Source organism: Phyllopteryx taeniolatus, chromosome 13 (assembly GCF_024500385.1).
Source record: "Phyllopteryx taeniolatus isolate TA_2022b chromosome 13, UOR_Ptae_1.2, whole genome shotgun sequence".
Taxonomy (NCBI): Eukaryota; Metazoa; Chordata; class Actinopteri; order Syngnathiformes; family Syngnathidae; genus Phyllopteryx; species Phyllopteryx taeniolatus.
In genome coordinates this window covers 20,374,311-20,387,821 of record NC_084514.1, presented here as the reverse complement: position 1 = coordinate 20,387,821, position 13,511 = coordinate 20,374,311, and the positions used below count along the sequence as shown (strand labels likewise).

The 13,511-nt window shown below is 42.3% G+C and overlaps 1 protein-coding gene across 1 annotated transcript in view; it reads left to right on the top strand.

Annotated features, from left to right (window-relative positions):
- LOC133487346 (F-box only protein 33) overlaps positions 1-13,511 on the top strand; it is a 26,140-nt gene extending 12,629 nt beyond the window's left edge. The window contains exons 2-6 of the mRNA XM_061793748.1: positions 2,471-2,581; positions 7,502-7,662; positions 7,849-8,057; positions 8,154-8,451; positions 12,802-13,511. Coding sequence (XP_061649732.1) covers positions 2,471-2,581; positions 7,502-7,662; positions 7,849-8,057; positions 8,154-8,451; positions 12,802-13,067 — 1,045 coding nt within the window. The 3' untranslated portion in view covers positions 13,068-13,511. The remainder of the gene's footprint in view (positions 1-2,470; positions 2,582-7,501; positions 7,663-7,848; positions 8,058-8,153; positions 8,452-12,801) is intronic.

Below are 13,511 nucleotides of genomic sequence, written 5' to 3'. Positions count from 1 at the left end.
GATAGTGTAGACCTCTTTGCAGTCATCTCCCCTTTACTGCATGTGCAAAGCACCCTATCTGACTCATTCGCTGCATTTCTCTCTAGCTTCCACTCAGCCACTGCTTTTGTTGGTGCCTGCACCAGATTTGTCCCTGTGTGACTCGACAAGAAGGGGCGTGTCTGCAGCACAGGCCTCCTCATCTCCCACTACGCTGTGATGTAATGAGCAGTCAATTAGGCTTTACACGAACAGGATTTTTGGGGCCGATCTACGAGTTTAAAAAAATGATAACCGATCACCAATCCAATCACAAGATGGAGCAATGCGTCTATTTAAATGACTTGTTCATTTACTTAATTGCTTAAAAACTTATTTACAATAAATATATCTTTGTTCATCTATTTAGCCAGTGAGGCATAGTGACCGATGAAACAAATAAATGCTCTTCTATTAGATGGCAGGAAGTACATACAGTAATTAATGTATCCACTTTGTGTGAAATTTTAGTTTGTTGGTGTGCCGTGAGATTTTTCAATTGTAAAATATGTTCCTTGGCTCCATAAAGGTTGGAAATCACTGCTCTAGTCAGGTCATGTATTCTAATCAGTCACAACATGACGGAAATAATGGGTGCTAACTTACTGTAATTAAATTATTGTAATTACATTACTTCACACACACCAGAACTTTAGAGCATGATTCGACAGAACGCCGGTACAACCATTAGTGCTAGCACTAGCATGCTAGGCTACATAACGTTCTGTTGCCTGCTTGCGAGCCGTATCGTATTAAAAGTACGTGAACATACCTCAAGCAATCCTTGAATTAAAGTCCTCTCCTGAGCACCGGTGAGCACCAACACACGTTTTTCCCCATTTAGTTCTTATAATACACATGACGCGATCGTTGTTGTCGTGGCCGTGGTATTGAGTGTATCCGGGCGCGTTTGAGTTGACAAGATAAAGCCCAGTGATCGTAAAAAACGGGATGCGATGGTATTGGAATACAAGATTTTATTGCAGTAGTCTTGAAATAGTGCAATCGTGAAAGACCAAATTTGTCTTCTAGTCTGATCCAGGCATTACATGTTGTCTGTCTCAGACGTGTTGTCTGTCCCACTCTGCCGTTTAAAAAAAAAAAATAAATAAAAAAAAATAACTTTATTGGTGGCCAGATATTTACAAAAAAAAATAAACTAGCTTTTGGATTCCAATTTACCGTACACGATGGTGTCGCAGAGTAAATGTCTTTTGCGGAACTTGATCGGATCGGCAAGTTATGACATTAAAGACGATCAGCATAAAAAGCTAATTATCGGCCGATACCGATCAGGCCGATAAGATTGGTGTAAAGTCTATAGTCAATATAGCTTTCCATTTTCTTGGAAGTCCACCCGTCTGTGGTGAGCGCAACAGACGATACCCGGCATAATTCATCCATAATTGTTTTTCTTTTCCGGCTCATAAAGACGTGGCACAATCGTCTCATTGAAGTGGGTGCGTAACGGGATTTCATAGCGTGGCTCAAGCACATTCACATACACTATATTGCCAAAAGTATTTGCTCACCTGCCTTGACTCTCATATGATTTTAAGTGATATCCCATTCTAAATCCATATGGTTTAATATGTTGTTGGTCTACCCTTTGCATTTCACACATCACAGGAGTCACAAAACTTCCGGTTCTACAGTGCTTGTGTCAAAATTAAAGCATGCATTCCAAAATAAGTCTTTTTATATATGTAGTAAAACTTGCCTGACAGACAGAACAATCCCTGCGGGCTAGATTGGACACCTGATGGGCTGGTTCTGGCCCACGGGCCATACATTTGAAGCTACTGCACTACACCACAGCAACCTGTCATAACGGTAACAGTATTTTTAAATTTGTCATTTTGATACCTCTGACACTGTCAGTCAGAGCTGTCAAATGTTACGGAACGTCCGTATTTTGTTACGAAAATCATTGAGCGTTGACTTGTTACTACACCCATTACACTGTTTGTTATGGTTATTGTGTGTGGAGGAGAATCCAGCGTCTGACATACCTGCGTGTCCACATTGAACAGCTGCTTGGTGCACGCTATTTTATTACGCCCTTCCGGATGCCAAGCCGCGAAAGCAAAAGTTCTCTTTGCCTCTGGTGTCAATGCATTGGCACTAATCATCGCCTCCATGGTAGCGAAAAAGCTAATTGCAATTTTCAGGATCAAAGTTTGTGTAGAGAGCACAAAATGACAACCAAGATGGTCAGAGTCATCTGTAGTATGTTTACTGTTCCTTGCCATTATACATTCTCAATTTTTGTTATTTAAAATAAAAGCAGGCACATCTATTGTTGTAGAGGCAGAGCACAACATTTCAGTATTCTCCTCATCACTGGTCTCCTAGCTTGGTTATAAGACTTACAGGACTTATGTAGAATACTGCAGTGCGGAGTTCCAGTTACTAAAGTTTTCTTTTTCTGTTTTCCTACATTTTCCATCAGGAACCTGCAGAAGTTGCGTCTATATGGCGACACTTGTGCTCTCCAACAGGAGGGACTCTTGGACAACTCCAACCTCCACCAGATTGACCAGGGCCACAAGAAAATCAATGAGTAAGGCATTTGCATTTCAAACAAACCTATTAAAGGTACAATGCCAGCTCTGGTTTTATCCAACCATAGAGAGCAAATATGGTATTTCAAGAAGTCTGAAGGTCTGTTAATTGCAGTTCCTCCTCTACTGAACCAATCTCAAGGACAGTAACTGGGAATTGTACAAAAAAAAGAAAAATCAATCTAAACACACTTCAAATGCCAGGTTGCTGGGATATTAAAAAAAAAAAAAAAGAAAAAATACTTTCAAAACTTTTCCACCATTAATTTAGCCTGAAACCAGTTGATTTAAAAAATAATAATAATTTTTCGAGAGGGAAAATAAAAATAAACGTCTGTGTATATTGTACATATACTCTATATATCTGTCTGTATACAGTGGGTACGGAAAGTTTTCAGACCCCCTTAAATTTTTCACTTAGTTATAGTGCAGCCATTTGTTAAAATATATATTTTTTTCCACATTAATGTACACACAGCACCCCTTATTGACGTAACGATCTGTAATTGTTGCTGATTTATTAAAAACGAAAAACTGAAATATCACACAGCCTTAAGTATTCAGACCCTTTGCTGTGACACTCATATTTAACTCGGGTGCTGTCCATTTCTTCTGATCATCCTTAAGGTGGTTCTACATCTTCATTGGAGTCCAGCTGTGTTTGATTATACTGATTGGACTTGATTAGGAAAGCCACACCCCTGTCTATATAAGACCTTACAGCTCACAGTGTATGTCAGAGCAAATGACAATCATACGGTCAAAGGAACTGCCTGAAGAGCTCAGAGACAGAATTGTGGCAAGGCGCAGATCTGGCCAAGGTTACAAAAACAATTCTGCTGCACTTAAGGTTCCTAAGAGCACAGTGGCCTCTATAATCATGAAATGGAAGACATTTGGGACGATCAGAACCCTTCCTAAAGCTGGCCGTCTGGCCAAACTGAGCAATTGGGGTAGAAGAGCCTTGGTGAGGGAGGTAAAGAAGAACCCAAAGATCACTGTGGCTGAGCTCCAGAGATGCAGTCGGGAGATTGGCGAAAGTTCTAGAAAGTCAACCATCACTGCAGCCCTTCACCAGTTGGGGCTTTATGGCAGAGTAGCCCGACGGAAGCCTCTTCTCAGTGCAAGACATGAAAAACCCGCATGGAGTTTGCTAAAAAAAACACCTGAAGGACTCCAAAATGGTGAGAAATAAGAATGTCTGGTCTGATGAGACCAAGATAGAAATTGTTGGCCTTAATTCTAAGTGGCATGTGTGGAGAAAACCAGGCCCTGCTCATCACCTGTCCAATAAGCACACAGCTAAAATACCAAAGGAGTGCCTTCAGAACAACTCCGTGACTTTTTTTTGAATGGCCCAGACAGAGCCCTGACTTTATATAATATATAGACTTTACTCCGGTGTGATCGGTATCGGCCGATAAGCACGGGGAGAACATGCAAACTCCACACAGGCGGGGCTGGGATTTGAACCCCGGTCCTCAGAACTGTGAGGCAGATGTGCTAACCAGTCGTCCACCAAGCCTAATTTTATATATATATATATCTCACAGACCCCTAAAAAAATGTAATATCATGGAAAAGTTTATTTCCATAACTCCATTCAAAAAGTTAAACTTTCTTGGATTATAGATTCAGGGATCGCAATTTCAAGTATAGATTTTTTTATTTTTTTTTTATTTTATTTTTTTTTACATAATTTGGGCTTCCATAAAACCCACGAAATCAGGAATTTAAAAATTTGAGTACTGTGAAGAAATCAGCCCATTTTTGGAGGCCATAAATGTTTTAGAGTGTCACACACTAATTATCTACTAAACTCAAAGTACCTGCACAGGTTTCCCCAGGTGTCATTAAATTGCTTCAGTTTGGTTTAATTGTCTCAGTTGGGTTCAATATGGGGAAGACTGCAGACTAGAAAGCTGGCCAGAAGACCATCGTTGATACCCTCCATAGGAAGGGTAAGCCACAAAAGTTCACAGCTAAGGAGGCTGGCTGTTCACAGAGTGCTGTGTCCAAACATAACAATGTAAAGTCTAGTGGAAGGACAAAATGTGGCAGGAGAAGATGCACCAGCATGCACCAGCATGCACCAGATGCACCAGATGACCGTGGGCTTCAGCGAATTCAAGAGAAGATTCAAGAATCCAGCAGAGATACAAAAAGAGTGTAATGAGGCGGGAGTCACAGCTTCAAAAACCATCACATTCAGACGCATCCGGGAGATGGGCTACAACTGTCGGGTTCCTGAGGTCAAGCTGCTTCAGAGCCTGAGCCAACGTAGGAAGCGTCTCAACTGGGCCAAGGAGAAGAAGGACTGGACTGCTGGCCAGTGGTCCGAGGTCCTCTTTTCTGATGAAAGTGTGCCTTTCATTCGGGAATCAAGGTCCACAGGTTTCGAGGAAGACTGGTGAAGAACAGAACACAAGCTGCTTGAGGTCCAGTGTGAAATATCCACAGTCGGTCATGATTTGGGGTGCAATGTCCAGTGCAGGTGTTGGTAAACTATTTTTTGAAATCCAAGGTCACCGCAACAGTCTACTAGAATGTTTTAGAGGACCTCCCACGTCGCATCGAGGCAGTGATGAAAGCAAAGGGATTCCCAACCAAGTATTGAATTTAATTTTGAATATTTTGATTTATTTAATGTGACCTGATTTCTTTTTGTTGCATGTTTGACAGACCTAAATGCTTCCCATCATCAAACCTATTTAAATATTTGTCAAAGACAACACAAGTAAACGCCAAATGCAGTTTTTAAATGAAAGTTTTTATTATTAAGAGAGGGGAAAAAAATCAAAACCTATATGGCCCTGTGTGGAAAAAGTGATTGCCCCCTAAACCTAATAACTGGTTGGGGGCCCTTAGCAGCTTTTGAGTTTTTTTTTGGTCTACTTGACTTTGTCAGGCAGGTGTTAGAGGTTAAGAAAAGAGAACAAAGAAAGGTCACGGCCCGCGTATAACCTGCCGGCCGTACAAACCTTTATTGCCCGGTTCTTTTATTCTGGTTGAGGTAAAACTTCAATGATTAGGCCGGATGAAAAGATTAACCATTTATTCAAAAATACAAAGTAAAACAATAAGGTTGGAAATGGTTCAGCGCTGGGCTCTCCTCCACTTTGTTCAGAACAACGCCCATGGAAAAGCGAGCGCAAAGGTTCTTGTCCGCTTGTTTTATGGACAAAACTGCTTCCTGTCGTGACGTCATGCAGTCGCCGACCAATCCTTGCTTCAGCCTGGTGTTTGGGGTTCGTTCGGAAATTCAGTCCGATGTTTCCACCGCGCCCCGAAACCGCGGCACCCGGAGACTGAGCGTGCTCCACTTTCTATAACCCTATGTTGATATGGTGTGCGTTTGTTTGTGTCTGTGCGACTAAGTGTAATGTAATTATATGTTTAGAAGGATATCTGGATGTGTTTCTGTAATGGGATGTATCAAATAAAAGTGTATGCAGTGTTGTGTAAGCATGCAGCCAGTAATTTCTAACACAGGTCCTATTTAAGTGATTTCTTGATTGAGAACCGGTGTGGCAGTATCAGGCTTGGGTGTCCTAGAGAAATTAAACTCAGGTCTGATAAACCACAGTTACCACACCCCCCATTTTACTTGTGTTGTCTTTGACTAATATTTAAATGTGTTTGATGATGGGAAACTGGCGGAACGGTGGTCGACTGGTTAACACATGTCTCACAGAGCTGAGGACCAGGTTCAAATCCGGCCTTGCCTGTGTTGAGTTTGCATGTTCTCCCTGTGCCTGCATGGGTTTTCTCCGGGTACTCCGGTTTCCTCCCACATTCCAAAAACACGCATGGTAGGTTAACTGAAGACTCTAAATTACCCGTAGGTGTGTATGTGAGTGCGAATGGTTGTTTAAATGTGCCCTGTGATTGGCTGGTGACCAGTTCGGGGTCACCCTGTCTCTCTTCCAGAGTCAGCTGGGATGGGCTCCAGCATGCCCGTGACTCTAATGAGGAGAAGCGGTACGGAAAATGGATGGATGATGATGGGAAACATTTAAGTGTGACAAACATGCAAAAAAATAAGAAACCTGGGATGAGGCAAACACCTTTTAACACCACATAAAACGTAACCACAATAATGCCGTATACCTTTTCATATCTGTGGATGTAAGAAGAGGCATACATCTTAAAGCCCTTCTCTAAATTGCTACTTGGTGCCATGGAGGAGGACCTACATAGTTTTATGTCTGCGATAGTTTGGGCACATCCCGTAAACATGACATGTAGGCAGTTCAAAATAGCAGTCAGTTTTAACACAAAAGCTTCAGGCTTCTGCTAGAAAGCAGAAAAAATGTCAGGGAGAGCCTGCTAGAACAACAGAATTTTGAATGGGGTTAACCAGCTGCACTAAAACCGGTGACAGGTGCGCGCTGACTTATAATTAACATGATTTTGAATGTGATTGGTTAATTCTAAACATAGCTGCATCACAGTTATCACTGTATGTGCGCACTTGTGCTTGCACATTACTTCAGTCGTGTATTTTTACTTTCCCTCTTGAAATTTTGTTTTTCTATTCAATTGAGTTGTACAGGGTATAGGGCAGATTATGGTGGAAACTGTTTTGAAATAATGAATAGGGGTGTGTAGATTTTTTTCAATTTATTTTGTATTTATTTATTTATTTTAAATCTCTCTATATATCCCCTGTATATAGCCACAAATTATCTCTGTGGCTCTTAGGCGCTATTGGAGTTCCCTGGGTGTGAACACACCTTCAAAGTTTATTCTTGACCCTTAAAACATTCAAATCTAAATTTCCAGTTCAGTTTAGTTACTTCTCTGGCACTTGTTAACATACCACAGTAGCATCATCAACAAACCATTTTCTAGATTTAAGTCAAGTCAAGATATTTAAAAACTATGAGACTTCTCCCTCTTTTCTCTTACCACTGCAGGATCCAGCGGTTGTTGAGAGAGTTTTTGTCTCACAGTAGGCAGCTTAGGTGGTTGTCCTGTAGCTTCATGCTTGGTCTGGTGACTCCCTCCTCCTTAGCATGCCTATCGAATCCCTCTTCTGAGACTTTGCAGCACCTCAGTTTGCTTGACCACCAGTTCGGTACGTATGAGTGTGACTTTGCATTGTTTTGCAGGTGTAAAAGCAAAGTATAGTTCCTCAACACTAAAAATCACATGTAACTAACAGCACAGGCATTGCAGTCTCATTTTCAAAAAACAAGACTATGTTTGATAGCTATAATTAATACCATAAGAAACTGTTACCACAAGCTGTCCTTCCCTACAGGTCCACTCATCTCACCATCTGAGTTGGACCGTCTGTCTGCTTTACACTCTCTGGCTCTTGATTTCTCTGATCTGACATCTGAGCTTTGTGGTCTGCTGGCATCACCACACCGCCCTCCGCTGCATCGTTTGTCCCTGCTGCTTAATGGCGCCACCCTGGAATTCAAGTCTTTAGAAGGGACAGCCACAGAGGACGATTGGAAGGCGCTGGTAAAGCAAGAATCTACCACAACCCCAATGATTATTAGCGTCATATTTTGTAAGAGATGCTAGTTGACATCACTCAAATTTTCCTGTCAATCCCAGGTACGGGTGAGTGCCAACCTGCGAGTGTACATCATGGTTGTAGAGGTCAGCAGCAGAGATCTCCTCGGAGTGCTAAAGCCGAGCCTTCCACTGGAGCGCATCCACCTGGACAGTTACAATACACTGGTGACCGACACCACTCTGGAGCTCATCGCTCAGCAATACAACAAAACCCTAACACACTTCCTTTTACTGAGGGATGACCCGGATTTCCCAGACCTCAGTGTCAATCGCAACGAAGATCCATTGGTCCTCTTGGCTTGGAGGTGTACTCAGTTGGCTGTGCTTATAATTCACGGTGGGTTCATGATCATCTGCTTCTTATGCATTGAAACCTGTGAAATCAAATGCAGTCTCTTCCAAAAAAGCGGGTAGTTGTCGGATTTGTTTGGATTTCAAATTATTTTTCCCATGGGAATAATGGAGGCGGCACAGTGGACGATTGGGTAGCACATCCGCCTCACAGTTCATAGGTCGTGGGTTCGTATCTGGGCTCCACCCTTCCTGTGTGGAATTTACATGTTCTCCTTGTGCCTGTGTGGGTTTTCTCAGAGTACTGCGGTTTCCTCCCACATTTCAAAAACATACATGAAAGGTTAATTGAACACTCTAAATCAGCTGTTACAAACACACGGCCCACAGGCCAGAACTGGCCCGACAGGTGCTCCAATATAACCCTTGGTGATGGAGAACACATTCACTGCTATTTTTCAGTAAAAGTAACCGTCGTTTCTATATTTGTCCACTGGAGGGCGCACTGATAACTTAAATCAGTGTTCCCCAACCTTCTTTGCACCGCTGACCGGTTAGGATTCGGCATTTTTCTCGCAGACCGGCTGTGGTGGCGCTTGTGCGTGTGGGTGGGTGTGTATGTGTATATATACACACACACACACACGCACATACTTGTCTAGCTTCTGCTTCCTCCTTTGCCATTCGTGGTGCGTCCACTGTGGGCGCAATACAGGAGTGGGGGTCGGAGTTATTGTAGACAGCCAGACCAGACTGCAGTTCCGTAGCTCCTCAATGAGAGTAGACTTTTAACTCCGTAAAAGTAGTTCTCCCTGTGTCGAGCAGCAACCTACGACTGTATCTGTATCAGAGCGGACTTGGTGCTTGAGAGTTAACAGTTGCGATAAACCCATATTTTAAGTAGGTCTCCTGATATCGTGTTGTTTCGTTCGCGATCACTTCGTTCAAAAGACCAAATATTTTCTGTAAACGTAATGAGCTGAATTAGTTTATGAAATAATTTCGTTCTTTGAGCTCTGCCGCCGTTAGCCAGCCCGCTCGGACCAGAAACGGAATCGTTCGAGCCGGCTGGGACCGGAAACTGTGCAGTCTCGACGTGTCAATTGAGACGCGCGGCTGGTGCGGCGGAGAAGATCCGGTCAATTTTCAAAATAAAACACATTGACACGCGAATTGCAATGCAACAGAAATGATAAAAATTGGACATTCTTTCTCTGCGGCCCAGTAACAAATGCCTCACGGCCTGGTACCGGTCCGCGGACTGGTGGTTGGGGACCTCTGACTTAAATGACATTGATGCACTTGTTAAGGCCAAACAAATCTAAGTTTCAGGAGCACACTAATCTAAAGTGCCTGTGCCACCTTCGCACAAAGGTTCTGTGAAACTAAATACTCCTGTAGAAAAAGACACAAATTACAAAATTTCAATCAAAAGCATCAGTTCAAAAGACGTTGGTTTGGTGGAACCTTTTTGTTTTTTTCATGCACTGCCACAACTTGTATTTTTATGTATACATTTACAAAAGATGCATAACTGAATGATGCATGCTCACTGATTCATACTGCTGTTGAAATCGTTTTTGTTAAAAAATTCAGATTGCTTACTGTATATGATTTGCAAGAACATTTGCAACAAGTTAATAATTAATAAATGTGACTATTTTCGAAAAGTACTTGTAATTATTTTCACCAAAAACAATGGGGAAAATTTGGAATAGTTGTTATTTTTAAGCCACAAATATTGTGGTCCAGCCATCTTGAGATCAAACTGGGCTGAATGTGGCCTGTGAACTAAAATGAGTTTGACACCCCTGCTCTAAATTCTCATTAGGAGTGAATGGCTGTTTGTCTATATGTGCCCTGCAATTTCAAGTATCTGTACTCTGCATCGGCGAGTACTCAAATTTAAGTACTTGTACTCGTAGTCTGATACGGTTATGTGGGTTAGGTGATGTTGAAGATTGCAGATGTCCCTCATGTATCTCGCTAATTAACATTCTTATTTTTCTAACTATTGTTAGTCAAACTGAAAAACAAAAATGCTGAACAGAGCCGTGGTGAGGTACACTTAAGTCTTGTGTGAAATGACGACGTGCCTGACAACTGTTTGAAGAGTGACATTTTAGAGACGTTTTTCCTCTTTGGTTCAGTTTCAAAATGGGTTTTTTGACTTTTGAGGACGAACTGAAAATGTATCTTAAATAATTTTATAGTATTAAGGTTTTTTTGTTTGATTGTCTTAGCCATGGCGGCATGTTGGATGACTGGTTAGTACATCTGCCTCACAGTTCTGAGGACCCGGGTTCAAATCCGGCCTCACCTGTGTGGAGTTCCCATGTTCGCCCCGTGCCTGTGTGGATTTTCTCCGTGTACTCTGGTTTCCTCCCACATCCCAAAAACATACATGGTAGGTTAATTGAAGACTCTAAATTACCCATAGGTGTGCATATGAGTGTGAATGGTTGTTTGTTTATATGTGCCCTGCGATTGGCTGGCAACCAGTTCAGGGTGTATCCCGCCTCTCACCCACAGTCAGCTGGGATAGGCTGCAGCACGCCCGCAACCCTAGTGAGGATAAGCAGTATGGAAAATGAATGAATGTCTTAGTCATGTGAAAACGTTACCCTGTACATACACGTTTTGGCTGGGTTTGTTTTTCCGCACACAAAAATTATGAGCCGTGAGACAATACTTGTTAAAGAAAACGAAGATGTTTTTACAGCATTTTAGAATACAGACCTTTCCAAAAAAATTAATATCATGGGAAAGTTTATTTCCATAATTCCATTCAAAAAATGTAAACTTTCATAGACTATAGATCCAGGGCCCACAATTTAAACAATATCAAGTATTTGTTTATTCTTACATAATTTGGGCTTCCAGCTCATAAAACCCACGGAATCAGGAATTCAAAAAATTGGAATACTGTGAAGAAATCAGCACAAATTTTGCAGGCCATACATGTTTTAAACTGAGTGTCACACACTAATCATCTACTAAAGCCAAAGCACCTGCACCGGTTTCCCCACGTGTCATTAAATTGCTTCAGTTTGGTTCAGTTTTTTCAGTTGGGTTCAATATGGGGAAGACTGCAGACTTGACAACTGGCCAGAAGACCATCATTGATACCCTCCATAGGATGGGTAAGCCACAAATGTTCATAGCTAAGGAGGTTGGCTGTTCACAGAGTGCTGTGTACAAGCATAACAATGGAAAGTCTAGTGGCAGGACAAAATGTGGCAGGAGAAGATGCACCAGCAAAAGAGATGACCGTGGGCTTCAGCGGATTATCAAACAGAGAAGATTCAAGAATCTAGCAGAGATCCAGAAAGACTGGAATGAGGCGGGAGTCACAGCTTTAAAAACCCCCACATTCAGACGCATCCTCCCGGAACTGTCGGGTTCCTCGGCTCAAGCTGCTTCTGAGCCTGAGCCGACATAGGAACCGTCTCAACTGGGCCCAGGAGAAGAAGGATTGGACTGTTGGCCAGTGGTCCAAGGTCGTCTTTTCCGATGAAAGTAAAGTGTGCCTTTCATTCGGGAATCAAGGTCCAAGGGTTTGGAGGAAGACGGGTGAAGAACAGAACCCAAGCTGATTGAGATCCAGTGTAAAATATCCACAGTCAGTCATGATTTGGGGTACAATGTCCAGTGCAGGTGTTGGTCAACTCTGCTTTCTTTAATCCAAGGTCACCGCAATAGTCTACCAGGATGTTGTAGAAGACGTCATGATTCCTTCTGCTGAGGATCTGTATGGAGATGCAGATTTCATCTTCCAGCAGGACCTGGCCCTGCCCACCGCCAGAAGCACTAAAACCTGGTTTGATGCCCATGCCATCACAGTGCTCGACTGACCAGCCAACTCTCGGGTATTATCAAGAGGAAAATGAGGCCCACCAGACCCAAAAACAAAGAAGAACTGACAGCAAGCATCAAAGCAGTCTGGGCTTCCATAACTCCCAGGCAATGCCACAGGCTGATTGCCTCAATGCAACGACGCATCGAGGCAGTAATTAAAGCAAAGCGATTCCCAACCAAGTGTTGAAGATTAACATATCATTTTGAAAGTACCATATTTTGATTGATTTATTGTGACCCTAATTTCTTTTTTTTTTTTCCAACAAAAACTGAGAAGTACATGGAGATTTCTTCAGTATTCCAATTTTTTTTATTCCTGATTTTATGGGTTTTATGAGCTGGAAACCCAAATTATGTAAAAAATAAATAAATACTAGAAATTGTTTAAATTGTGGGCCCTGAATCTATAATCTACAAAAGTTTTACTTTTGAATGGAATTATGGAAATGAATAAACTTTTCCATTATATTAAAATTTTTGGGAACGGGTCTGTACATATTTGTGCTTTTGTCCAACGTATGCCCATGTCTCATTCCAGGCTACACTGTGTGGTCTCATAATTTGGTGGCAATCTCTCGGCTGCGGGGATCCAGTCTTCGTGTCCTGACTGTGTCTGAGGAGAGCATCGACTTTGACCCGGACCAGCCGGTGTATCTGGAGGGCGATCCAGTTCATAACCTGGTCAAAGAGGTCTCGCTGGGCCTTGGCCGAGTGTGGCACCCATGTTTGGATTACAACATTGTTTTGACTGACCCCACCCAGCACTTCCATCATGAGCTGCATGCTTTCAGCATGGGCATTTAGGCAAGGATGGCCAGTCCCATAGACCACAGCCTGAGCTGTGCCAAGACCAGGCCAGACCAACCAAGTACACATCAGCTCACACCACGCTACACCAATCTAAACTCAATCTTAACCAAGACAAATCATAAAACTGTATGTTCGCACGAGTTTTGGCACATAACAGAAGGCAAATAATTTCCAAGAGGTTTTCTAGTTTCCTTAGAGTTCTTGTGTCTTAAGAATCAAACTGAAATTTAGAAATTCCAAACTAACTTTTAGTTGCATGCTTCATTCACAGTTATGGAGTCAGGTAAATTCAGGTTGTAGGGTTAAAAATAGGTCATTGCGTTCCAGTCTTTCAGGGCCCATTCTGGCCTGGTCTTGCCCACAGAGCTAGACATTTTCCTATAACTGGCTAATGTAATAAAGCCTAGAGCCACTGTATGAAATTACTTTTTAAAATAT